The sequence below is a fragment of the Podarcis pityusensis genome (assembly GCF_964106645.2).
Source record: "Podarcis pityusensis genome assembly, chromosome: 9".
NCBI lineage: Eukaryota > Metazoa > Chordata > Lepidosauria > Squamata > Lacertidae > Podarcis > Podarcis pityusensis.
In genome coordinates this window covers 59730002-59756978 of record NC_138034.1, presented here as the reverse complement: position 1 = coordinate 59756978, position 26977 = coordinate 59730002, and the positions used below count along the sequence as shown (strand labels likewise).

The 26977-nt window shown below is 43.1% G+C and overlaps 2 protein-coding genes across 8 annotated transcripts in view; both read left to right on the top strand.

The window, feature by feature from the left end:
- The window catches only part of SMARCAD1 (SNF2 related chromatin remodeling ATPase with DExD box 1), a 390786-nt gene that overhangs the window by 85956 nt on the left and 277853 nt on the right, over positions 1 to 26977 (top strand). The gene's annotated exons all lie outside the window — the stretch shown is intronic.
- Positions 1 to 26977, top strand: part of GRID2 (glutamate ionotropic receptor delta type subunit 2) — an 847049-nt gene that overhangs the window by 705955 nt on the left and 114117 nt on the right. For all 7 annotated transcript variants that reach the window (XR_013990460.1, XR_013990461.1, XR_013990462.1 and 4 more), the window contains exons 12-13: positions 2074 to 2212; positions 10935 to 11130. Coding sequence is in view for 4 of the 7 variants with exons in the window: in XM_081020726.1 (XP_080876852.1) it covers positions 2074 to 2212; positions 10935 to 11130 (335 nt within the window). In the remaining 3 variants the exon portion in view is untranslated. The remainder of the gene's footprint in view (positions 1 to 2073; positions 2213 to 10934; positions 11131 to 26977) is intronic.

The window sequence follows — 26977 nt, the reverse complement described above, 5'->3', positions numbered from 1 at the left end:
GAGGGTTTTATTTTTAAAGACAAAAGATCCAGACAACGTTTATAATTAACTCAGATTTCCCCACATTTTATTTCTAAAGAAAGAACAAGCACCTTGGCTCTCTCTGAACTTTTCTAAAGGGCAATTCCATCTTTTTCTCAGTGTACTCCTACCTGATAAAACAGTTATCAAGAGTTTGATAATTGCTAGCTTTAGAAATTCAGAATAATGATAGAACGGGGTGGGGGCACGCTTGATATGGGTGTAAAACCCAGTGATTAATTTATAAATAGTGAGGCCTTTCGTGTTAGACACATCCTTTGGTTTGTAAGCATCAGGAAAAACCACTGCAGCTATCCTTCTGACATTTGGCAGGAATCAGCCCCTCAGAACGACCTCCCAAGCATGCACAGTTCATCCGGTTCTAGCAAAAACATAAAAAGTTATAGAAAATCACCTTTACTTTTTTAAATAAATAAAATCAGACTTCAAAGTGTCTAGCCCAAACACTTTTCTATAAATAAACCATAAGTATTATTATTATTATTATTATTATTACTATTACTATTATGATTATCTTGACTGTATTTGATTAAATTTGCAGGCATGCTTGCCCATTCTAAAGAGATGAAGCCTGTGAATTTTCAAAAGGAGAGCTGCTGCAGCTTTCTTGCAAGGGCAGCTTTACAGTCCTGATGTGGTTAAAAAAAAAGGATTCACTTAAGCTCCTTTGGATTGGGGCGCTTCAGAGAGATAATGCTTTGACTCTGAAAAGCCCTGAATCTCTCTGAAGTTCTCCACTTCAGTTCAGGATTCGTCCAATGCAGTGGCGTGTGGTGAAATAGGGGAACAGTTAGAGCCAGAGGGGCCATCTTGCGAGGGCGATTGGTGGGGGGATGTTGTGTATGTGACGTTGCGACATCCTGATGTCACAGGAGGGAGCATCACGCCTCCCTCTTCAAGCAGGGCAGAAGCTTCCTGGACTATGGGAAGGAGGCTCCAGGCTTTAATACTTTAATACTCTAATTTACAGGGAACATTTAGGAGACTAGCCTAGTCCCCCTAGTCCAGGGATGTACAACCAGTTGATCGCGGACTGTCCCTGTTTGATCGCGGGACACCCAAAAAAAGCTCAACAATTTGGTCAATCCAATGGGTAGATCACTGCCAATTTTTTTTACAGTGGGAGTAGATCGCAGTGTCTTGGAAGTTGGACATGCCTGCCCTAATCCACTGACAACCTGCCATTGATCCAATGCATACCAATAATGTTCCCAAGCACTGTAAGAGTTTAATTAAGGTCATTGATTAAGACCATCTATATGAGGTAGAAATGTTTCAAGTGTTTAAATAGGCTGCTTTTGTTCAGAGTTCACAAAATCTCCTTTTCTCATCTATAGCTATCTATCTAATATATATCTATATTTCATACATATATATACTGCTGAATGAACTCATTGTAGAACTCAGTTGTGCGGACAAACCCTCTCCCTTTATGCTTTTATTGGTCTTCACTTTGCAGGCCTCAATTACAGTCTCCAACCTAGTGCATTTTACTCTAGTGAATAATCCTATTGGTACCACTGGAGCTGTGATCTTAGAATAAGGAAGTTTGGGACCAGTTTACTTGAAGGATCACCTTGCCCCATATGTGCCCTCTCCACTGCTTTGATCTGCAGAACCAGCATTTTACAAGTGCCACATAATGCTTGTTCCACACTTGTGAGGAATCTATATTTTACTGTGGAAGCCCCTATTCTTTGGAACTCCCTGTCAATTAATATGAGGCTGGTGCCTTCAACGTACTGTTTGTGACATCTGCTAAAATATAATAAAAAAGATTGTTTAGGCAAGCCTGCAGAGATACATAATTTTATTATGCATATCTATATTTTGATAATTTTTGTGTCTGCTAATTGCTGTCAGTTGCTGTCTGTTAATTTCAGATCGTTAATAAATATTTTGTTCTATGTTAATGTTAACCACTTATAAGGTGTTTTTTTTTAACTAAAAGGTATATAAAACTTGCTAAATAAATAAAATGACAAGGAAGCTGCAATTAAGTCTTCTTGCTCTCTATTTCCTACTCCACAGGAGGAGAGGTTCCCTATACAACACTGGCAACTCGGATGATGATGGGTGCCTGGTGGCTCTTTGCCTTGATTGTCATCTCGTCCTACACAGCAAACCTAGCGGCCTTTCTTACCATCACTCGTATTGAGAACTCCATCCAGTAAGTTACTGCAAGTTCCAAAAGGGAGAGGGAAGGGCTTATATGTCCCCCAGTATCACAATTATCCATAATACAGCAAGGGCAAATGCAGCAATGCCCAACCAGCCTCATCCTGGCCTCAGCCATTCCTTACCTGACTGACGAGTCCAGCAGGTGTCACTACTTGTCAGTTTCCTCCTTGGTCCCAATTTCCCCCTGTAGAACTCAGCAGGGAGGAGGATGGAGGCAAAACTAACCTAGTGTTGGGTGTGGCTGCATCTGTCATTTGCTCTGGCTCCACCTACTGTTGGTCTCCCTACATACCACCCTACCAGTCGCTATGGACACAACCCACCCACTGTGTACATCTCCTCCAGTACTTTTCCTAACAATGTTCTTGTTTTTCACTTCTCCATCCAATCAAGGCTAGCATTTCATTTTGATGTTCTTCCCTGTGTACCAGTCATTGCGCCCTAGTAAAACTATCCCCCCCCCGTTATTTATATCCTGCTTTTAACACTAGCTCCTAAAGCAGATTACATACAAATAGGACAATAAAAATGCACTAAAGCAAATAAAAGATAGCAGCCGTGCAGCCGATTAAAAACAGGTGGTCTATAAAAACTGCACAATCCGTTAAGAAATGCCTTGTGTGGGGGGAGGGGAGAGACCGTCAATGCCTGTCTAAAAATTGGGAGGCTGACACATCACATCATCCTAGGCAATGAATTCCACAGCTTATGTGCCACCACTGAGAAAGTGTGGCACTTTTTACCAGGGCTGGCTCAAGACATTTTGGCGCCTGAGGTCAACCAAAAAATGCCCCTCCCTGCCAGGGACGAAGGGGTGAGTGAAGCTCTATGTCACGAACAGGTGGGGAATAAAGATTGACATTGGAAACTGCTGCTCCTGTAGACTTTGCCATCTGAGGTGGTTGCCTCACCTGGCCCCATGGGTGGGTTGGCCCTGCCTTTTACCCACAAATTCAGTTTCTGCTAAAACAGGCTAGAGCACAAGAACTCCAGTGATGGTCTTAAGGCTTGGGTGTTTTTTTTTTTGTGTTTTTTTTTTAAATACCTTGTTCTTTTTCCATTTCAGCACAATCACTCTAAGCTTGAGTGTTACCCACAGTCCAGAATTTATGTGTAGGGATGCAAGCTTGGATTACCTGCTTATTCTTAAGGGGTTGGCCCAGCCTAACTATTTGCTATTACCCTGGAGTCTCAAAGTTTTACTTCTGTTAGGGTCTTGGCTTTTTTAGGTTAATAGAAAATAACAGAATAATTTAAAAAAAAAAACAACACATTCAGTTTATTCCCCCCCCCCCCATATTAAATACAACATGGTGGCTATTGATGAATTTCAACTGTACTTATTGGTTGGTTTCCATCAGTCACTTTCCAATAGTGGTTATTGGTCACCTTCAAATTCCAACTATTCATTATTTTCAGTTGTGGATATTTAATATTATTACCATCTCTTTTGCACCTCTTTCTGCTGCAAGTGAAGCCTCAGGAAGAGCAATTAGTAGAGACAAAAGGGAAGAGTAGAAATGCCCCCACACCCTCAAGTGGAAGAGCTCTATGTGTCTATATTGGTATACAGCTAGAGCCCATTCTGATTCGTTCCAAAGATGCAGTCAGCAAGTGAATGCCACTGCTGAGTGGTGGAATTGGGAACTACAATCTGCCCTCATGCATTCTTCTGACACAGGGGCATGTCAACTGAGCTCCCTGAGAGGTAAAAAAAGAGAGTTTAATACTTGCATTCCCTATAAAATAATGATAATGATAATGACAGAATAACCAATAGTATAAAACGTGCTGTGGTACACATGTGTGAAAAATGATACTGCAGTTCCTTTTCCATTTCATTTTTTCATGCCATAATTGAGATCAAACTGAGAATCCCTCGTAAGGAAGTCTGAGGAAGGCAATCTACAGTGTTGCTGTTGGAGAGGGCCGTTGATGCTTAAATCCAATAAATGTTTCTTTACAAAGAAAGGGAGAATGCTGTGTTTTCTCCAGTTTGCCAGGTTAGGTAGTGTTGGTGTTGTTTTGGGGTGGGATTAACCTGATCCTTCCAGACCTGCCTATAAGCAACTGAGATAACACCAGTGGTACTTTCCAATATGCCTGCCTTTGCAGAGCATCAGATCATTTGTTCTCCTCTGCCCTGTCTCCTTTATTCCTTATAACTTGAGAGAGAAAGAGAGAGAGAGAGAGAGAGAGAGAGAGAGAGAGTGCTCCATGGGCAAAGCTTTATCTGAATTAGAGTAATAAATAAGTGTGTGCTTCAGAATAAGCAATAAGATGTTTGGCCTCATTATTTAGTGACTAATTGCTCCTGCACAGACAGCTTACAAGACAGTTCTAATAGCAGCCTCATGCTCAGCAGACATGTTGCTGTTTGCCGTGTGGAATCATAAAAATCTGTTTTCTAGTTTGCAACTCCTGTGTAATCAATACCTTCCAATTCTGAAAAGAGTGTTGCTGAGGAATTACAAAATGTCAGGGCCGAAATTAGTTGTTTTCCATTGTTGTGGTTTTGTGTGGGAGTTTTTTGTGGGGGTGTTTTAAAAAACTAAATATGGGGAGTTGATAAAACCCAGTGTTCTGATCCTGGCTACTGCAACCCAAAACTGTGGTTGGCACCATTTAAGCTAAAGCAACATCCTGAACATGACAACTGAGACATAGGCAAATTAATTTGAATCATTACATTTGACCTGTTTGCATTAGAATTTCATGTGCCTCACCAAGCCAACACACTGCAATGCCACAGACATAAACTGACTTAGTAATCAGTTAGACTGTCCTTGGAACTGTAATTTTGGGGAAGTGAAGAGGGGGTTGTTTGTCTGCTTAACCATTATATACTGCTTAATAGCATAGTTGCTAAGTAGTGTGCAATAATAATACAAGTGTCTTTTACCGCTGGGACTAGGTGTGCTCTTTTCAGTGTTCCCAATCCCAACACAAGCTTTGCCTTCTGATTGTCTGACCTATTGGAAATTCTGAATTTGTGTTGACAAAATAGCATAGTCAGTAAGGTTCACAATGAAAGCTGTGGATAGGGATGCAAGTACAGGTGCTGTGGTCCTGCTATTTGTCCATATCCTAGTATTTCATAGAATCATAGAATCATAGAGTTGGAAGAGACCACAAGGGCCATTGAGTCCAACCCCCTGCCAAGCAGGAAACACCATCAGAGCACTCCTGACATATGGTTGTCAAGCCTCTGCTTAAAGACCTCCAAAGAAGGAGACTCCACCACACTCCTTGGCAGCAAATTCCACTGTCGAACAGCTCTTACTGTCAGGAAGTTCTTCCTAATGTTTAGGTGGAATCTTCTTTCTTGTAGTTTGGATCCATTGCTCCGTGTCCGCTTCTCTGGAGCAGCAGAAAACAACCTTTCTCCCTCCTCTGTGTGACATCCTTTTATATATTTGAACATGGCTATCATATCACCCCTTAACCTCCTCTTCTCCAGGCTAAACATGCCCAGCTCCCTTAGCCGTTCCTCATAAGGCATCGTTTCCAAGCCAGGTGTCACCCATCTTGTATTTGTACCTCTCTCTTTTTTTGCCCAAGTGCAATACTTTACATTTCTCCCTGTTAAAATTCATCTTGTTTGTTTTGGCCCAGTTCTCTAATCTGTCAAGGTCGTTTTGAAGTGTGATCCTGTCCTCTGGGGTGTTAGCCACTTCCATCAGCCCAAACTAGCATAGCTTTGGGTCAGGTATGATGGGAGTTGTAGTCATCGAGAGAGCATCACGTTGCCTTATATCAGGCAGACACCCGTCCCATCACCTGTTCTGTGATCCCTTTAACTGGAGAGTCTGGGGTTGAACATGGGACATTCTGCAGGTAAAGGATGTGTTCTCCCATTGAGCTACTATCTTCCCTCTAAATGGAGTTTGTTGGAGGGTTTTCTCCTCTGTATCGTAACCTTTCTCTTTATAATCATACTTCCTTTAACTCATTCTCTTATTGTCTCTCTATCAAGCTGTTGGGAAAGGAAACTCATTTATGGCACTGCGTTGGTCTGCCTTTTGAGAGACGAAAGAATAACTCCTAGAGTTTTAAGATGTGCAGGGAAAATATTTTTCCCCACTGCTGTTTCCCAACAGACTGTTCTACAGCATCTGTTGCACCTATCATTTATACTAACAGCAATACATGTAGGGGAAATTGCTGCGCTGGCTGTTATGTTGGGGAATTATATAGCCACACTGAGTCCTGTAAGCAACTGATTAAAATTTGCAAGGTGTTCTCATTAGAAACTGGGGACTTGGGAACTGCTTCCTCCTACCCCATTCCCATAATGCGCACAGCAAGTACCCTTACAATTGCAGGATATTACAATATACGATGTGATGTTGCGGAGAGCGCTGTCAGGAGATGCAGAAGGTTATTAAGAGAAGTGGTGTCGACTTGAAATTAGAAATGGCGCTGTCTTACATTTTTACAGCAACCTTCATCACATTGTTTCAAAGCTTTGACAAACTGGAACATTAAACCTCATTTATAGGAACACGAATGTGCACAGTGCTGTCTGGAACACTGACAGCATCGAGGGAGGGGGGCAGGGACAGTTCAAGACATTTTGCTGCCAAAAGCAAAGAACAAGATGGTACCTCCTCACATTCCACATACAGAAGCCAGCTAGTGGGAATGGGAAGGTATACTTCAGCACAACTGACACCAGCAGGCTAGATTTGGCAGCTGTGGTACACACAGCTCTTAACATCTTGGCACTGCTTCCTGACCCTCAGTAGCTGCCACTTGAGGCAGCTGCCTCACTCTGTCAAAGGATAGGGCCTGCCCTGAAGAGGGAGAGCTAACAAATCTAGTTTCTAGTGATACTAGTCAATCAGAAACACACCATCACAACGTCCAGCTTGTTGCAGCAGGAGGGGGAGATACCTTGGCTTCTTCACTAGCCTGACTCATCTCTGCCTCTTGGCCTCCCTCCTCTCCTGCTTCCACCTCTGCTCTCTGCTCCCCCTGCTCACTAAATCCTGTTACCTCTTCAGTTTCCAAACCTCCTTCTCCCAGACTTTTCCCTCTTCTCTCTCTGATAGCTTATCGTTGTCTCACCACCAATCCCTGGGCCTTCATCCCTTGGGGGTTCCCCAGCTGAGGCCTCCCACCATTCCTCTGTTCTATTGTATACTTATCAGACCAGCAGATTGTACCCGAAGACCTTATGTCCTTTGAAACTAATGGCATTCTATAAGTTTGTGTTAACATTTTCCAACATGCTACATGGGCATTAGTAATTTGCTGTTAGCTTTTCAAAAGACTGCACACATCTAGCCCCTTTATCTGTCCTTAAGTGTCATCACTTAGATTTGTGCACTTGCATGAAGCTAATTTGTGCCAGCAAAGCCTTAATGGCTCCTAGGTGTTAGATTGCAGTAGACCTTCAGAAGTCTAATGAATGTCATTAAAAAAATAAAGGCATGGTTAAGTGGTCCACAAGGATGGGTAAATAGAGGGAAATATGTCAGGTCTGCAGACTTTCAGGGACCATCAGGAAACTGATTTGAAACCAGTGGTATTTCAGAGCCGTATACTTAAGGATTCTAATTTGCATATGTCCATATAAAAAACAAACCAACGGGGTTGGGTAGAAAACATACTGAGAGCAAGATGAAGAAGTTAGAGGACTGCCAAAACAACAAAAAGTTGAGAAAGCCCAGGTTCATTAAAATCAAATCTTTCTATGAAAAATACAATGCAAGTCAGAACCCCATTTTGTTGTATATGGGGGTCTAAATCATAAAGAATTCATCAAAATGTAGGCAATGGGGTTTTTTCTCCTGCATTTCTGAAGAAAGTTTAGCCCTGTATTACGCAAATGCATGCCTTGCAAAGGGGTGAGGAATTTTAGTTGTAGTAACAGCCTTTCTCCACTGTGGGTAGACACTGTGCCCAAAATGCCTCACTTTGAGGAAGGACCCGCTTGACCCTTCCTCAAAGTCAAGAAAGGAGGAGAAGATGGAAGGGATAACAGAGATCCTTGCTTCTGTGGTGACCACAGGAGGACTGGTTACCAATAATGAACTGACTGCATAGAAAGCTACAGGGCCTGCCCACCACGAGGCAAGGTGAGGCAACAGCCTTGGGCGACAGGATCCACAGAGGCAGCAGAACCCAATATAGATATGTGTTACCTTGCTTTTTCCCAATGTTGATCTTCACTTCCCCCTTCTTCCCTGTTGGGGAGAGGGCACACCATTTTGTGGTTAACCTCAGGTGCCAAAATGTCTTGGATGGGCCCTGACCCTATGGGTACATGAAGTAGTTCTGTTCCTACTTTCTGTTGGATGCCTGGAGGTCTGGGAGCAGGGGCAATAGATGCTATCTCCACTCTTCTGCTGAATTCTGGATGTTTCCTTAAAAGGTCTTGGGTCTCTGTCACATGAATTCTAGCTTATGCTTTCCTGGTGCAGTACTATCCCATCAAACTACTATCCAAATATCACATTGCAGAAGTCTCATTTCTTTGTCATTTTTAATATACACAGTTCTTGATGTAGCACCCAGCTTCACAAACAGCAGCTTTCAGTAAATGTCTTTCTCCTCCATACTTACTGAGTTGCAAAACCATTCTTTTCCACCATTACAGATAATACATAACAGCTAAGTTGTGTAAAATGTGTTCTCATACAGACCATTCTGCCTATAAAAATGCAATTCCTGGCAAGGAAGGCAATCTTTTCACGAGACATAACATTGTCATTTACCTCTATTTACAATAGTCTTCTTCAAGTGTTTCCAGAGTGAAGTGGCAACCCTAGTACAAGCAGGGCTTTGGGGCTGTGCATTGAGTTTTTAGCCCCTCAGCTTCCATGACTTTTCCCAGCCCATCATGGGATAAGGATGACTTTTGTATGCATGAAGGCTCCCTGCATACTTGAGAACCGTGGCCTAAAAATTCAGCCATCAGTAACAAGGAAACCCTTTGTTTCATCCTGAAACAGATGCACATTCGTACTATCAAGCAATGAGTCAGGTAAACTTCAGCTTAGAGTCAAACCATCCCTACCATGCATAGAGGCCATTGTGGGTAGGGCAATGGCATGCATATAACCTGGGCAGGGTGATCACTCCGTGGCAGAGTACATGCTTTGCATGCAGAAGGTCCCCAGATCCATCCCTGGTGTTACCAGGCAGGACTCTGGAAAGCTGCTGCCAGTCGGTGCAAACAATACTAAACTAGATGGACCAATGGCCTAACTCAGTGTAAGGCAGCTTCCTACTTGCTATGGGTGTGCATCGATCTTTCATGCACTCCTGAAACCAGCCAGAACCATGGGGATATTGAAATCTCAGAATAGAGTGTAATCACAATACTTCGAGAAAATTCTAAAAATAGTTTAGTTTCCTAAGATCTTCGACGGATGGCCAGGGTGCTACTTTTGTGTTTTAGGATTTTACTATGCAATAAAATCCTAAAGCATGTGCTTGGTCTGTGATGGTGACTGTTTTGGCAGAGATGTTTATCCACACCTGAGAAGAAAGGCCTTGCCTCCAGTTTGGCAAGTAAGGGTGAAATTCAAAAAAATGAGAAAAGTATTATTGTTATTTTTTGATTGCTATTTCATATTTTACTTTGCATTCTGTTGCTGCAGCTACCTTGAGCACAATTTGGTAAAAGCTGCAAAACATAAGAAATAATTTGTCTTAGCTCTGGTTCTGTGCTTTGATATTTTACACACACACACACACACACACACACACACACACATTTTTATGACTGTTAAGTTTTAAAAGAATTTAATCAGGAACTTTTAGCTCTCCCCAGCCACAGACAACTATTGACTTCATGTCCTACTTGAATGTTTCTGCCTGGCTGGATTATGTCTTTGAATTCTGATCATACCTCTTGCTTCCCTGAATGGAGGATAGAGTCGAAAGTAGCCTATTGTGCAATACTGAAATTTAAATTTGTTGCTCCACCCACTTTTGTCTGGCTCCACCAACCTATGACATGTGGCCCTTGGAAGTTTTCCCAAAAGGGAATGTGGCCCCACTGGCAGAGGAAGAGGAGTGCAGGGGGAGTGTGACGCCCCAGCAGCACGATCCCGGTAGGGTGCCATGCCCCCAGGACGTGTGCCAGCCCCGCCCTGCCTGCTCTCCGCTCCCCCCAATGCATAAAGCTCTGCCACTGTGTGGCCCTCAGTCTGAAAAAGGTTTCCCACTCCTGTTTTGTTGTTTATTTATTGTTGTCTAATCATTATTGTTATTATGTTATTAAATTTGTATACCGCCTTTCATCCGAAGATCACAGGGCAGTCCACAACATAAAGATACAAATGAGAGCAGAAAAGTACATAATAAAACAAAAAACAAAAACAATGCTTGTGAACCACCTTGGGGAATCTGTGAATCCCAGTGGTGGGATATAAATGAAAAAAATTACCCCATAAAAAACCTGCTTCCTCCCCTCCTTGTTTTGACCTTTAAAATAAAGCTTGCTAACACTGCTCTGGTTTGTGCAGGTCTTTCTTGTTTTAAAAATCCATTATCTTTCCTTCCCTCTCCTTTCCCCTCTATAGCTTCCCTTGTGGTTTAAACTATAAAGGTAATTCTCTTAGCCTTGCTTTGACTTTTAAGAATAAAATAAAAATGACTTGACAGCTGTCTCATCATACATGTTGCCCTTTGCTTGCCTGTAGCATGAAAATGTGGAGTCATGTCTCTTGTGTTTCTTATCTTTACCAACACTTAAGGTCTCTCCAGGATCTCTCCAGGCAGACTGATATTCCTTATGGCACCGTCCTGGACTCCGCGGTCTATGAGCACGTTCGGGTGAAAGGGATGAATCCGTTCGAGAAGAACAACATGTATTCGAAACTGTGGCAGATGATTAACCGAAGTAACGGGTCAGAGAATAACGTGCAGGAATCCCAAGCAGGCATTCAAAAGGTAAGGGCAGTGGCCGGCCTTTTTCCTTGACAAATGGAAACTCTCTTCCGAACCGCTTGATACTTTTGCAAAGGGTGTTTAGCTTCTGCTGTCTGTAGAATGGGAACATAAAAAACAATCATCTTGTACCGATTCTGGCAGGCAGTTCATATAGACTGTTCCTACCTAACAAAGGAAATCGAGCACTTCATTTCCTTCATTATTATTTTTCAAATGGAAAGTTTAAAAACCCCATTCTTCTCTCAAAGGGTAAAACACTTCCCCTTTTTAGTGTGCATATATTTACTTATCTGTTTTGCTCCACAAATAAAGAAGAAAAAGGTCATTCACCATAGGATAAGAACCAGTGGTTTTTGCTCAGAGAAGCAGATTCCGCTTACTCAGTAGGAAGAACAATGTTGTAATATTGCAGCTGGGTGATGTGCTTTGTAACCTGGAAGGGAACAAGTCAGATGGAGAATACCAAAATATCTGGCTCTGCTCCAGAGCTTCTGGACCAAGGCCTTTGGGTCCAACCTAGCAAAAGTCAGTCATCCTTAAGTCATGCTAAAAACCCTCATAATTCAGGTTGCAATGGTGACTCCATTTCCCTGAGAGTAACTTCCATTGAATTTGATAGGACTTACCTCTGAGAAGAACAAGATTACAATATGGCTGTTGGACGCTTGATTTATAATACTTTATATAATACTCTGGATTATGTCTTATAGCTAAAATATGAGTATTTGTCTATTTCAGTTCAAAACCCATCCTGTTCTCTAATCTGGTTATAGGTTTCTGCAGTTCTGTGAAAAACCCACAGATCCCCCCCCCATGCTATTGACTTCTTTCCATATTGAAATTCATGTCCTAGAATATTTGATTCATTCTTGATGTTACGAGATTTGATAGAAGTTCAGAAAGGAGAAGCTGGAAACAGGGGAGAAGGAAAAGAGAGGCTGCTCTGAAGCCCTTGCCTTCCATGGATCTCTTGATAACAAAAGAACAGCAAGAGGCAAAGGAGATAGTAGAATCTTTAAAGGAGTCACAGCCCTGTTCGTTATTAATATAGCCCCATCAGCCAAGGTCCACCGGAGACTCAACCATAAAACAGAGGAAAGTGAGAAGAGTACCAAAACACATTAGCAAGACATGCCATGGAATACGTTTGATGTCAACATTTGTAAAGGATGGGAAAGAAAAAGACAGAGTATAACTGACCAGGGGGAAACTACTGTTTGGTAGAGACATTTCTGTGTAAGTTTGCAGGTCTTCTTGTAATATTCCTGATGGAATGGGGGAGAACATGGCTGATTCCCCCCCCCCTTTCTGGGGACCCAGTGCAATGGAATGGTTAGATTATGACCTGGGAGACCAGAGTTTGAATCTGCACTCAGCCATGAAGCTCATGGGTACCCTTCAGGTAGTCACTGTCTCTCGGTGTTACCTGCTTCATAGGGTTGTTGTAAGAATAAAATGGAGAAGGGAGAACCATGTACACCACCTTGAGGAAAGGTGAGATATAAATGTCACAGATAGATAGATAGATAGATAGATAGATAGATAGATAGATAGATAAATAAATAAATGGGCTCTGAAAAGAAATAGCAGCCATTGAACATCAAGCAAGGATTTGCACTGACTGTTTTCCTTTAGCGAAGACAAAGAACCAGTGTACCATGGTAGCAGGTACAGGCATCCCTCCCTAGTTATGTGTGATCATGTTGCATGTGACCATATATGTGTGTGGTACCGGGAAATAAACAAATATTTAATTCATACCCAGAAAAGACAGGGAAGAGCTGGCAAGTCCTTGTGGCTCGCAAAGAGGCCCTCCGTGCCGTCCAAAGAAGACATCGGTGAGGGCAGAGGAAGCCCCAAAGAATCCTTAGGCACAGGGAGGCTTTGCTCAGGCTGCTCAGCCTTCCCAGCTAACAGCTGACCCACAGGGTAGCACAAGCGCCACAGCCACTTTCTCATGCATCTGCCAGCTTCCAGCCAGCCCCAGAGCTACAAATCCAGATATTTTGGTGATGGGGAGAGAGCAGGAGAGAGAGCTGGAACAGGGAAAAAATGGGCATTGAGAAGCTTTTTAGAGGATACTCCCCTCTTACCCGAATTTCGCTTATGCACACAGGGTCCCAGAACGTAACCCCTGCATATGTGGGGGATACTTGTAATTCCAAGTTATTCTAAGTTACTCCTATATGGTTTTCTGAAGACATGGCATTTGGGTATCTTTACCTAAGTTGATTCATTTTGTTTGGCTATGCTTTCTAAGATTAACAAGTGACAACATCAGAGAGCCAAGACTAAGCATACCTAAGGTGCCCATATGTCCTGCATTACAGAGGACATTCCCCTGTTTGTCAGAGGAAAGCCATGTACCGTATTTGAAGCACTCCATTCTCTGAAGGGCTTTCCAGTTCAGCTCTGGTTAAAGACAAAGGATCATTAGAAGTTGGAGCAGGAGAGCTTTGAAGTAGCCCATCAACAGATCATGGCCACAGTCTAACAACAACAACAATGCATTACTTATACCCCACCCATCTGCCTGGGGTGAGATGCCATGCATTTCTATCTAAAGTATGCTAACATTTTAAAATTTGCATGTATGCATCTAAAGTAGACCATGCAAATTTCATGCAAATCTGTGTGCGCTTTCTGTCCTCTTTTTTCTTGGCGCACAACTGGCTACTCTAAATATAGCTGTCAGAACAAGTGGAGGGGGAGTCTGCTGCATCATAACAGCCCCTGAGACACCCTCCAAGGGATCGTGGGGTTGTGCCTTAAATTAGTTAATTGAAATCAACAAGACTTAAGTTAATCACAATTAACCTTTCACGCTGATTTCAATGAAACCTAATTCTGAATAACTTAGCCTGGATCCACCCCTCTGTTGTTGTTATTATCATTCTTTGCTGTGCCTTTTGACATCCATCTGTTCCAAATGCCCTTGACCCCATTATATGCCTCTATATAGGGTACAGATGTACGGTGGCCCAGTTTACAGATTTTTGATTTTTACCTCAGTCATACTGCTGTTAAAAATCCTTTTCCCAACTGAAGAGGGGGAAGAGGGATCATTATGTGCTTGAATAATACCGCAGTGCATTTAACTCGGTATACAAAATATTTAGCCAGTAGGAAAACTGTGAATTACTGTCAAGTGAAATAAAGCTCTTGGATTCTGCAATAAAAGAAGCTTGTCTTTGTCTCTCAAACCCACAACATTAATATTCAGACTTCTATGCAGATACAACAAACTACAGCAGAATTGTTTAGCCCTGGGCTTTTCTTTCCCTGCTTTTTCTTATTTTTATTTTTATTTTATTTTTTTGCTGTCGGATTATACTTTGGCTCTGTTAGTTAACCTGCTTGCATTGACAGGAGAGGGCATCAGTTAAATAATGCCACCAGTGCTGCTCTAATACAGCTGCTCTTCTAAGGTGTCGCAAAATTGTCTCCCGTAGAGCTTAATTTGATGGATCTCTGTTTTGTTTTTTGTTGTTTTTCCAATGCTAATGTAACAATGGAATGGTGTGATGGAAATTGTCACAAAACTATACATATGAGAACATACTGACTCTCAAAAGGCCAAAGACATTGGGGCAGCCTTCCCCAACCTGGTGCCCTCCACATGTTTTACACTACAACTCCCATTATCCCTGAATCGTGACCAAACTTGTTGGGGCTGATGGAAGTTGTAATCCACAACATCACGTTTACAGTGTTAAACAAAATCATCACCAAGAAGTTGGATTGTACTTGTCGGCATCTGTCTGTCTTAAGAGACAATGGAGTGCTCCTCCAGGGGTGAATTCAAACCACTGAAGAATGACAGCATCTGCTATGGCTGCAGACACCGGTAACTCGTAACTGCTGCTTCCCATGTTGTTTTTGCTACGTTAGGAGCACCAACGTGACCTCTCTGGAGTGCAAGTCTGGGCAGTGTGTATGGAGGTCCTGGGCTGTGCAGATGACAAGACCCCACTCTGGCATGGAGCCACTTCGTTTGTTACCCATACTCAAACCATTACCTCACCAAGAAGCTGGCCCTGGCTATTCCAGCAACTGAATTCTTGTCAGATCCAGGAATTAGAAGAGACTCAGGCATGCAGCCTAACCACCCCCACCCCCACCAACTCACAACAGTATATTTGCAAGCTTGTATGTATTACAAAGAAACATATTTTTTAAAGGCCATTTCTATTGTTAGACAGCAAAAGAGCTTTGATAAACACACTGTGAAAAGACTTGGGTTGTGACCCATTTGCAAATTATCTACTTCTGTCCAGTCTGGGATTTTAAGGAGCAGGGACCGTTGAACAACTCTGGGTTGAATGACTGTGGGTGGATTTTCTTCAGCTGCTTTGTAGCAGATAGTTAACCTGCTTTCAGAATAATACCTGAGCCTGACTCACCCATGAAAGCTTGATAGCAATGGCAGGGACGATGCCTAATCCCCTGTCAGCTTTCCCAGTAGTCACATTTAGTATCTTACAACCTGTCAACACATCAGGGGGTGTCTTGGAAAAGCTGTTGCCTAAAAGCCTTGTTGCAAATAGTGTTCGGTTTGTTATCAACCGGCTAGAAGAATAGCCAGCTTGTGTATGTGGTGGTGGTGGTGGAGTTATAATCCTCACTGTTTATTTTATTTTTTACATCTAGAGTATTCTTTTGGAAGAAAATACTTTCAAATCCTCTACATAATCTTGTTGGTCTCTAGTAATTTTCAACCTAACCGGCAATGCTGTCTTATTTCTCTCCATGTTTTATCATTTGCAAAATATGTATATTGCTCCTTCAAATGAAATTCTAACTAAATTGTAAAAGTTAAATAAGTTTGCAGATATCTTTTTATTTTTATTTTTTGCATATCTGCCTGGCTGCATCAAAAGGAGCAGTGAGAGAGCTAGCCGAAGCTTCCTTCAGCAGCCAGATGCTATTAAAAATATTGTTTATTTCCCTCTTCTCTTCTCTTCCTGCCCCTTTCCCCTTTTGTATCATGCCTTGTAAACCATTAGCAACATAGAAAGCTGCCATACATATCAAATCATTGTTCCATCTAACTTAGTACAGTGGTACCTCGGGTTACAGATGCTTCAGGTTACAGGCGCTTCAGGTTACAGACTCTGCTAACCCAGAAATAGTACCTATAGTACCTCGGGTTAAAATTTTTGCTTCAGGATGAGAACAGAAATCGCGCGCTGGCGGCGTGGCGGCAGCGGGAGACCCCATTAGCTAAAGTGGTACCTCAGGTTAAGAACAGTTTCAGGTTAAGAACGGACCTCCAGAATGAATTAAGTTAAGAGCCAGTGTGGCATTAAGAGTGGTAGACTCGTAATCTGGTGAACCGGGTTCGCATCTCCGCTCCTCCACATACAGCTGCTGGGTGAACTTGGGCTAGTCACACTTCTTTGAAGTCTCTCAGCCTCACTCGCCTCACAGAGTGTTTGTTGTGGGGGAGGAAGGGAAAGGAGAATGTTAGCTGCTTTGAGACTCCTTTGGGTAGTGATAAAGCGGGATATCAAATCCAAACTCCTCTTCTTCTTAAGTTCTTAACTCGAGGTACCACTGTATTGTCTAGACTGAGTGGCAGTGGCTCTCCAAGGTTTCAAGCAGGATTCTCTCTCAACCGAACTTGACTATGCTGGTGACTGAACCTGGGACTTTTTGCATGCAAAACAAATGCTGTACTAAACTACAGTCTTTAGCCCACTTCAAACTAATGTGAGTCACCTTGAGTGACATTTAAAGGATGGAGAGATGCTCTATTCAGACATTCAAGAAACAAGGGAAGCAGGAGTGTGCATCCTGCATGCACCACCCAAATTCCACCCACCCACCCTTTAAGTGGGAAGGTCTGAAGTGAGTTTCTAAGTATGTTTGGATGGATGCACTTTGAAGATTCTGCCTATAATCAGGATCCTGATTGCACAGAGGCTTCAAGCTGAATTAGTCCAAAAGCACTTAGAAGCTCCCTTCAGAGCATCCCTCACAAAGATGTCCTGTGGAGATGGGGTGTTTGAGGGCAAGGTTTGTACACACAACCCCACTCCAGGAGCTCATTTTGAATGTCAGAAGAGAAAGGGAAGGATGGATGGATGGATGGATCTGGACAGACAGGAGGTTACTGACCACTGTTTCATTCCCCTTTGGTTGCTGCTTCAGCTCCTCAGAATGTTTTTCATTTTTCTTCCTTGCTTTTACTGTCTTTGGCCTCTTCTGCCCTCACTGCCTTTTCACCTTGTTGACTGTAAAGGCCCATGTAGTTTGCTCATCACAGGGGTAGCTTTGGAGTGCTGTCTTCGTAAATCCCACAGAGTCACCAAAATCAAAGAGATTAAATGGCACTGAGAGCCAAAGAGGTCAAGGACTGTGAGGACCTAAAGAACAGGAATGGTGCAGATAAAAACAGCTTTTTAGTGATGTAACTATTGGTGTGAGTTTAGGGGGTCAGCCTCAATGAAACCCTGGGCCCTTTCCTAAAACTTGTGATCCTGTATCTGCAAAGGTAGGATGTAGAAGAGGAAGTCTGCCAAACAAGGGAATGGCTTGGGCTGGCTAGCTAAGTACCACAATTTAGCATATGAAAAGAAGGTGCTCTTTTCCATAGAGATGAATGGGTGAGCCTTTCCCCCACCCCCCTCACATGTCTGGTACTCAGGAGAACAATAGCTTTTTCTTGTTTGAGAGAGCTGGAAGATAGAGACAGAAACATGTCTTGCTGTGTGCTGGATCACTGTGACTAATGGAGGAGCGATACTTGGGGGTGGGGGGGTAATGCTGTTATCCCTTCCATCCTTTGCTTAGGTTGTATATAAGTGTAAATAAAACCATATATCCTAAAGTGCCACAGACTTTCCTGGCTTCCTTTCCAAGGAAACTGAGCTATGCATAGGCACAGGCACCCCTGGAATTTCTCAACACTTGGAGTTTGGGGTGGCGCATAAGAATATACTTGTGACATCTGTTCAGCATCAGTGCATGCTATGAGAACAGTGTTTTTCAACAAACATGAAATGTGGCTTGTTGTTCTGACTCTCCTCTAGACATCCATATTCAAGTGTTCGGCATCTTTCAGAATTTGATCATGAAGTGTTGAGCCATTTTTTCTCCTCTCATCACTTCCATCATAGTAAATGAATGTTAATAGCAATTATGGATGTGAATGTGATAACTTGAAATTTTACTATGTGGTGGCTGTATCGGAAGAGCACCACATTATGCTAAAACAATAGGTGAAAGCATCATTTTATTATGATGTTCAAAAGTGATTGCAGAAAATGGGTTTTTCCACTTCTAATGAGTGAGGGCTGTTGTCACAAGAGATAGTTTTGAAGTGTTTTATGAACAGTGAACGCCTTTGTTATTAGTATGTTGGAAAATAGCCCTGCGGTGCAAAGAGTTATCAGAGTGATGAAAATATCCCTATGAACAGAAAACAAAACTACTGTATTCGCATTCACCCAGAGGAAAAAGGCACACTTAAATATAGGGAGAAATGAAAGGGATCTATATTGGTGTCACAAGCAAAATTAGGGCATGTGCTATCTAAAGGTGGGCCAGTTTTAAAAATACCACTTCCACCCCCTTGAATTTGAGATGCTGCCAAATGGCAAGAGAGATGGGAGGGGAGAAGAGCACTCCCAAGGCTACTGCCGCGTGCAGCCATTTAATGACGGTGCAGTTTTATGCGATGATGTCAGGGGCACCGCTGACATTCCCGCTAGGATGACCTTGATGAGAAAAGAAGCATATTTCAGTAAAAGCTTGTTGGCTGAGTGGCAATAACAGCATACATTCCAGGAATGGTGCCAGCTTTAGAAAGGTTATGTTTTTGCTTTAGAAATTCAGGAACGGCTGTTTAAAAATGTAAGCGATACTGTATGCACATTTCCACAATACCCCAATGGATTGCAGAGATTTTCTGACATTTTTAAAAAACAACAACACACAAATCCCAGTACTAAAATGCTAACAAATAAAGGCCAAACATGACATGATGAAACACACATTACCTGAGGATGTAAGTTTGTTGTGGGTTTGGGGTTACTGTTAATAGGACACATGGGAGCCCAGTTTTCTTCATCCCATGGTGTATGCAGAAGGGCAGTTGACCATTTCCTCTTGATGAAATTCTCACCCTGCCACAGCTACTATTAATCCTGCATGTGGTGGGGGCCAAGAAAGCCCACATTTGTGCCAGTGGAAGTTTTGCTTATGGGGCTAATCACTGTTCCAAGAGGGGAATTCACAGAGGAAATGGCAGGGGAGGAAAGGGTTAATCTCCACTACCACCCCTTCCATGTGCACCATGTTCCTTAAGAAAATCAAGGACTCCTGTGTCTACTATTAACAGTACAGAGAAAAACAAAGGCGACTGCATTTAGCAGCGCGTTTAGTGCTTGCCAAGGTTTGCCAAGAGCTATGCAAGGGCAACATGATCCAACACAGAGTTAAGGGACTTGACAATACAAGCTGCAGTTCTGCAGCTGTAGCTAACTACCGTAAATCTAACCTTATGAGCTGCATGGGTGGAAGAGATCTTTGGAACCATATGCAAATCTCTCTGCTGGGCTACCTGGAGGCAGAAAACATAACAAAACCCTCCCGCAGGGAATCAATTTGCCATTGTACACCGGTTAGGCATTTATTAGTCTGTTTGTCTCAGACTAACCCCACCCCCTACAAAATTTTGATTTGGGCATTATAGTAGAGAGAGGAAAGGGTGGATATTATGTCAAACAGTTTGGCAGTGACAAGTGCATCAGAAAGGATGCAACTGTCTGCTTTGATGTGCAGCCCCTTGCTGGAAAATGATGCCTTACAGTGCAATCCTGTGCATATATCTACTGAATAGAAGGCAGGGTCAGCCCATGACATTCTGCTGCATGAAGGCCTTCTCTGCAGTGGCACCCCAGTTATGAAATGCTCTTGCTTGAAAAGTGCAAGTGGTGCCAACACTGATGATATTTGGGAACCAAGTTAAAACCCACTTGTTTGCACCCTGTTCTTTCCAGGCTGCCAGTACTAGTTTCTGCTGTTGTACCGAGTTTGTTAGCTACCTAAGATGTTGTAGGGTTGATCATGCAGTTGATTCTTCTGTTGATCTTAGGTTTATTTTTATCTCTTTTGCTGTCTGGGTTGCTTTAATTGAGTTAATTGTAGCCTGCCCGGAGATTGTACAATAAATAGCAGGATAAAAATACTGCACATAAACAAATAAATAGCAAATGCTGCCCTACCTACTCCCCACCACCACAACTCATAGTACACCCACCTGCTGGTTCTGCATGTGATCCTGCTCCTTCTACAGCTTTTGTCACAGTGGTGGCAGTGTGAATGCTGCTGCAAGGGACATTTTGCCCCCAAACTCTTCACTTGAAGGAAGGACTCTCCCTGTGGCATAGGGTCCTTGGAGTAAAACACTGGGATGACAGGCAAGATGATTTTGTTTGTTTGTTTGTTTGTTTGTTTGTTTGTTTGTTTATACCCTGCCCACTCTGGGTGGCTTCCAACAAAATATTAAAATACAGTAATGCATCAAACATTAAAAGCTTCCCTAAACAGGGCTGCCTTCAGATGTCTTCTAAAAGTCTGATACAGTGGTTCCTCGGGTTACATACGCTTCAGGTTACATACGTTTCAGGTTACAGACTCCGCTAACCCAGAAATAGTGCTTCAGGTTAAGAACTTTGCTTCAGGATGAGAACAGAAATTGTGCTCTAGCGGTGCGGCGGCAGCAGGAGGCCCCATAAGCTAAAGTGGTGCTTCAGGTTAAGAACAGTTTCAGGTTAAGAACGGACCTCCGGAACGAATTAAGTACCACTGTAGTTGTTTTTCTCTTTGACATCTGGTGGGAGGGCATTCCACAGGGTGGGTGCCACTACCAAGAAGGCCCTCTGCCTGGTTCCCTGTAACTTGGCTTCTTGCAGTGAGGGAACCGCCAGAAGGCCCTCAGCACTGGGCCTCAGTGTCCAGGCAGAATGATGGGGGAGGAGACACTCCTTCAGACATACTGGACCAAGGCCGTTTAGCTCCATAGTGCCTTAGGAGTGATGCCGTCCACTTTCCTGCAACTGCAAAATCATCAACATCATTGAATCAAGGAATTAATAGAGTTGAACAATTCTTACTGTCAGAAAATTCTTCCTGATGTTTAGTCGGAATCTCCTTTCCTTGTACTTTGAAAGGAGTGGGAGAAAGCAAGCTTGCTCCATCTTCCATGTGACAGCCCTTCAGATATTTGAAGAGAGTTATCATATCACTTCTCAGTCTTCTCTTCAGGCTAAGCATCATCACAACAACAGCAGCAATAACAAAACACTTTTGTTCAACTTTGAACAGTTTTGTTAAACTTTGCCACGGTGACAAAGCAGCAGCAGTGCTCCCCGGCAGCAGCCATTGGCAGGCGTGCCTAGGTCCCACACTCTCTTAGGGTGGGCAGGCAGACAGCAGCTGCAAGGGATGGACTGGTCCATGAGTTTGCAGGCAGCCCTGTAGCTGGCCACGTGATGACAGCATGCAGGTAGAAGAACGTCAGCTGTCATCCCTGCCAATCTGCCACCTGAGCCAAAGAGCTCACATTGGCTTGTGTAAGAACCAATCCTTATGGAGGATAAGGCTATCAACGGCTACTAGTCACAATAGCTATCTCTACCCCCCACTGTGGGAGACATTATGTCTATGAATCACAAGAGTGGAGCGTGTTGTGCTCAAGCTCTGCTTGTGGGTGTCCCATGAGCATATGTGTGGCCATTGTGAGGACAGAGGGGCCTCTGGCCTGATCCAGCAAGAATTCCAATGAATCCAATGGGACTTCCTCAAGTGTGTGCTTATAGTGTTGCAACCTTCCTATTGAGAAGCATGGTGCTTCTTCTTCACATAGCCTTCTTCATTCCAATTCACTGCATGAAGCAATAATTTCATGCCACAGTGTGGGCCGTTTAAATCAAGAATTCTGCCATTGATAAACATGTCCTAACAGAAATTTGTGCTGGGGATGATAGAAGCCAGTTTATTTCCATGACCACTTGAGCTATCCCTTGAAAGCAGGTTTCGCTGAGATGCTCTTTAGTACCACTGCTGAACCACAGCAGTAATGAAATTTAACGCTGAGTTACTAGTGAAGAAGTGTGAAAGCTACTGTGGTCCATTTCTGCCATAAATCTGCTGCTAAATGCTAAGCCCCACCACCCCACCACACAGAAGTGTCATCATATTGCGCTTACATTATAACAATGTAGCTAAGGAACAGAAATATGCTTTTTGTGACTGGGTAGCATGATAATTACTGAACTGGAGAACAGAAGTTACATGCCTCTGATACCAGTTGCTGTAAATTACAGGAAGGGAGAGTGCTGTTGCCCTCCTGTCCAGCTTGTAGGTTTTCCACAGGCATCTGGTCAGCCACTGTGAGAACAGACTGTTGGACTGTCTGGGTCATTGGCCTAATCCAGCAGGCCCCTCTTCTGTTCTTAAGTTAGAGGATGCTTTTGCAATTGCTCAGATAGTCATACTGTCTTCCTAATTCAACCAGAAGTTCTATACTAGTTTGTTGTATTATGAGTTTGTGGCTGCCAGATCCCCCTAAATCCCTGGGTCCAGTAGCTGTTAGAATTTAATCGAAGTTTGGGGAGTTAAACAGTATGCCAGACTCCTAATCCCTTGACTCACCTTCCTGTCTTCAGGAAACTGCCTGGGAGATGAGCCATTTTTTAAAAAAGGAATGTGATGGCCCATTAAGAACTCCTAGGAGATGGTGCTTTGTGCCAGATGGTAAGTGTGTGAGGCTTCTCCTCCAGCTTCTACAGTGTTAGCTAGAAGGCAAAACTAGAGTTTACTTCCCTCCAGACTGGAGAGAGGGTCAGGTTTGGCAACCCTAGTGAGGTGTTACTTCCTTCTGATTGTATGTGACCTTTCTTTCCTGCACATTTAGCTCCCTGGCCCAGAGTTCCATTGTTAAAAGTAGTATTTCTTTTAAGGCTGATGAGTAATGCCAATGTTCACTCCAGTTTTCATTTTGGCTATGTATGTACGGGAGGACACTGAGTAACAGTGTTGAACAGGATGTCCTTGTGACTGCTTTTAGAGGCAGGCCTGTTGCCATTCATTTTAAGTTGATGAAAAATTTGAAGGCACAGTGAAGGGACCATGGAACCATAAGCCTTTGAGAAACAGCAGGTCTAAATGCAAGGATTCTGGTATGTTGTCACTTGACCTTGTTTATTAAACAGTTGTATTAAATTTATTTGGACCATGATCCATACACACACACTCCTAGAGATCAATAGAGGTCTTCCCTCTATTTAACCAGCCTTTTAAAGCTTGGAGTAAATTGCAAACCATGACTCAACAGAAGAGAAGGTGGGGCAGATTACTAAGTAGGAGTAAACTATTGGCCCCCTGTTGTAAGTAAAGGCCAGTCTGCAGTTATCAGCATGTGCATAGCTGATGATGGAGGGGAAAGCAGGCTCCTAAACCATCCTGTGGAATGTGGTCCCAACATATTTAATACTTTTACTAAAGAAATTGCGATAGATGGCATGGCTTTCTACTTCAAAAATGTGGTGGCTTTATAAATCAATTTCCTTCTAATAGTTGATATATAGTGGGGGGAATGTTTGAAAAAGTGTGTCTGAGAGTATCTTATCTGGGCTGCAATCACACTTTATTTCCTTCACAGCCTGCAGAAGAAGGAGGTCGAGATTAACATCAGGCCTTTCTCAGCTTGATGCCAAAGCATTGGTGGGAGGGAATAGTTTATTGCTTCTTCAGCTTCCACTTTCCTACTACGGGATGGTTGATTGGTGTATGTAAGTTCCTCCCTATCCCCCCAGGAATGCTTTTTAATCAAAGCAAACATACTGTGTGTATTCTATGGAGTACAGCATGGAGTGGCACATAAATAACTGGCAATATATCAAGAAGACTACAAAATACAATGCATCCATAATACAAGCAACAGATAAGCCTCTGTATAATACAAGCCTCTGTACTGCTACCAAGGGGCTTTGGCCTAGACATAAATTAGTGGGCCTGGGCTGTTCACGACTGTGTCCGTAAGATGGAATGTCTTTGCAGTTGTATTTGTAAGTATGTTGTACACATGAATAAAAGTAATGCACAGCACCACAGTTTTCTCATATACACACAGTCTCTCATACTTATATGAGGCCAGAAGCCAGATTGCTAGTGGGAAGCTATGTGTTGCTTGTGTGAGGAAAGCCCCCTCCACAGTACCTCATTGCACCAGGGGGACTGGGAAGGATTCTGTTAAGATACAGGCAACAGGGCAGGTTCTAGGCCAGAAGACGTGTGTGAGCTAGCAAGGCATGGGCAACAGGATGTATAAGCAGGATGCGAGCTAAGAGCTTTCCTTATGTATATGCAACAGTAACTGGGCTCCTGCTGCCTCACTTACTTGTGGGGCTTTAGAGGGCTCTGATCTCCTTTGGAGAAGGTGCCATTGCTGGTATCCAGTTCCACAGCAGCGCTGATTGAAGGGAGGCCTCAGGCTGCCAAAAGGGTTCAGGATCCATTGTCAACTCTGCGTTTGAGGTGTGGAGATAACTGTGAAGGATCCTGAGATGATGTGTATGTGGGGTCCCCCAGTGTCAGTCTTGGTGGGTATGGTGTCTTGATTATGGCAACCACAATCTGCAGGTTAGACTAACGTAATGTAAGTTATTCTTGGTAACATCTGATATCTGAGTTTCCAGGACAAGTGAGGGGAACCTCAGGACCAGAGGCAGCAAATGCGGCCTTCCAGGCCTTTCTGTCTGGCTCTTGAAAGTCTCCCAGACCACATTCCTCATTGGTCCTGCTTTGCTCTCCAACAGTTTTTGCCTGGCTGGAATTCTGTCCTTGAACCCGAATAATGTTCTTGCTTGTTTGGATAGAGAAGGATGTGTTGAGTGTATGCAGAAACCAGCCTACTGTACAAAGGTTAAACATTTGCATTCAGCGCTCCACCCACTTTTGCTTCCAGCCCCACCCACCACAGCCTTTGGGACTTTACCCAGAAAAAAGGAGACCCTGAGGCTGAAAGGTTTTCCTACCTTCATTTAGGATCACAGCTGAAATGCCAAAAGATTTCTGTGAGAGTGAATGTGCCCCATAAAGGAAAACAGAACTTGATGAACAGTTCCACCTCCTTCTGAACATGCCACACTACCCTCCATTGCTTACATCTGTTCTGGTTTCTGTTTCCCAAATCAAACAAGTTCATTGGGATGGAAGTCATAGAACTGAGCAGAGTAGCAAGCCTTCTCCCAACTGAAATCAAGTGTCAGCAGGTAGGATGGCATTATACCTTCGCATGCACCAAAAATGGAATTGGACCATAAGAATTTTTACGCGTGGCCTTTCTTCTTGAGTGAGCTGTAAGGCAAAACTGGGGACCTGTTGGGACATAAAATATGGCAAAACATATATAAGAACAAATAAAAGCGCTTACAGAAAAGATGTATGGCACAGCCTGCCAAAATGAAGAACATAGATCACATAATGGATATAAAATGTGTCACATGGTGTAATAAACATCTGCTTGGATATAAATTTCACCAGGTTTGATAGATAAAGCATGCTGAAATTGGTATAGAGCAGGCGTCATGTAACTGATGGCATAATACAATACATTCTGATCCCAACATCCATCACTAAGGGTATGTTTGATAGAAGAAGGCTCAATTCCAGGAAGCCATATTATCTATTGTTGAGATACTTGTTTTGCCTCTGGTTTACAGCCAGAGATAGAAACCGACATTCCAACGCAGCATCATAACGACTGGTTTTAGATATCTCCATACAGACACCGTGATACACAAAACTACCAGATTTAAGCCAGTGTGCACTGAAAAGGACAGGACATAGGAAGCTGCCTTATACTAAGCCAGACCCTGGGTCCACCTAGCCACATTGACTGGCTGTGGATCACCAAGGTTTCAGGCAGGGGACTATCCTAGCCTTGACTGGAGAAGCCAGGAATTGAACTTGGTATCTTTTGCATGCAAAGCAGATGCTCAGTCAGTGATCCACAGCCTTTTTGTCAATAGATGCTTTCTAGGATCAGGGTCTGGGAGGTGCTTACTAAACTGAGGAACAGGTCTTGACCTGTACAAGGGACATCTGGTTCCCAACGAGTTATTTCAGTCATGCCCTATTGCTACCTCACAACAATACCATATTATAGTTATTGAGTGCTCTGGCCATAGGAAGAGGTCACACAATGTGCTAGGAACATAGGAAGCTGCCTTTTTCCATGTCAGATCCATTGGTCCATCTAACTCAATATTGTCTGCACTGACCAGCAGTGGCTCTCTAAGGTTTAAGACAAAGGACATTCACAGCCTTATCTGAAGGTGCCAAGAATTAAACCAGGGACTTTTTGCATGCAAAGCGGATCTACAGGTAAGCCTGGGAATGCCCTTTGCCTGAAACCCTGGAGAGTCTGAATGTCACAGGTTTAATCTCTGGTATCTCCAGCTAAAAGGATCAGGCAGCAGTCAGTCAGAAAGACCTCTGTCTGAGAGCTTGGAGAGCTACTGCCAGGTAGAGCAGACAATATTTACTGAGCTAGATGGACAAATAGTTGAAGTGGTCTCATTTGGAAGGAACAGCCTAGCTCCATCTCTGGCTAGCAGACCAGCAGCTTCGGGGAGACTGGACCTTAACCTCCTTGCAAGAATATGCATGTGTGGAATGTTTATCAAAATTCTATTTCCGTGAGGTTTGGGAGGTTTTTTTAATTTAGTGCATTTAAAAGAAAACACACAAGCCGCTCAGCTACAGAGAGATATAGAGGGACATAAATCTAATAAACAGAATAAATAAAATGTTAAGCTCTAGTATAGAAGCCATC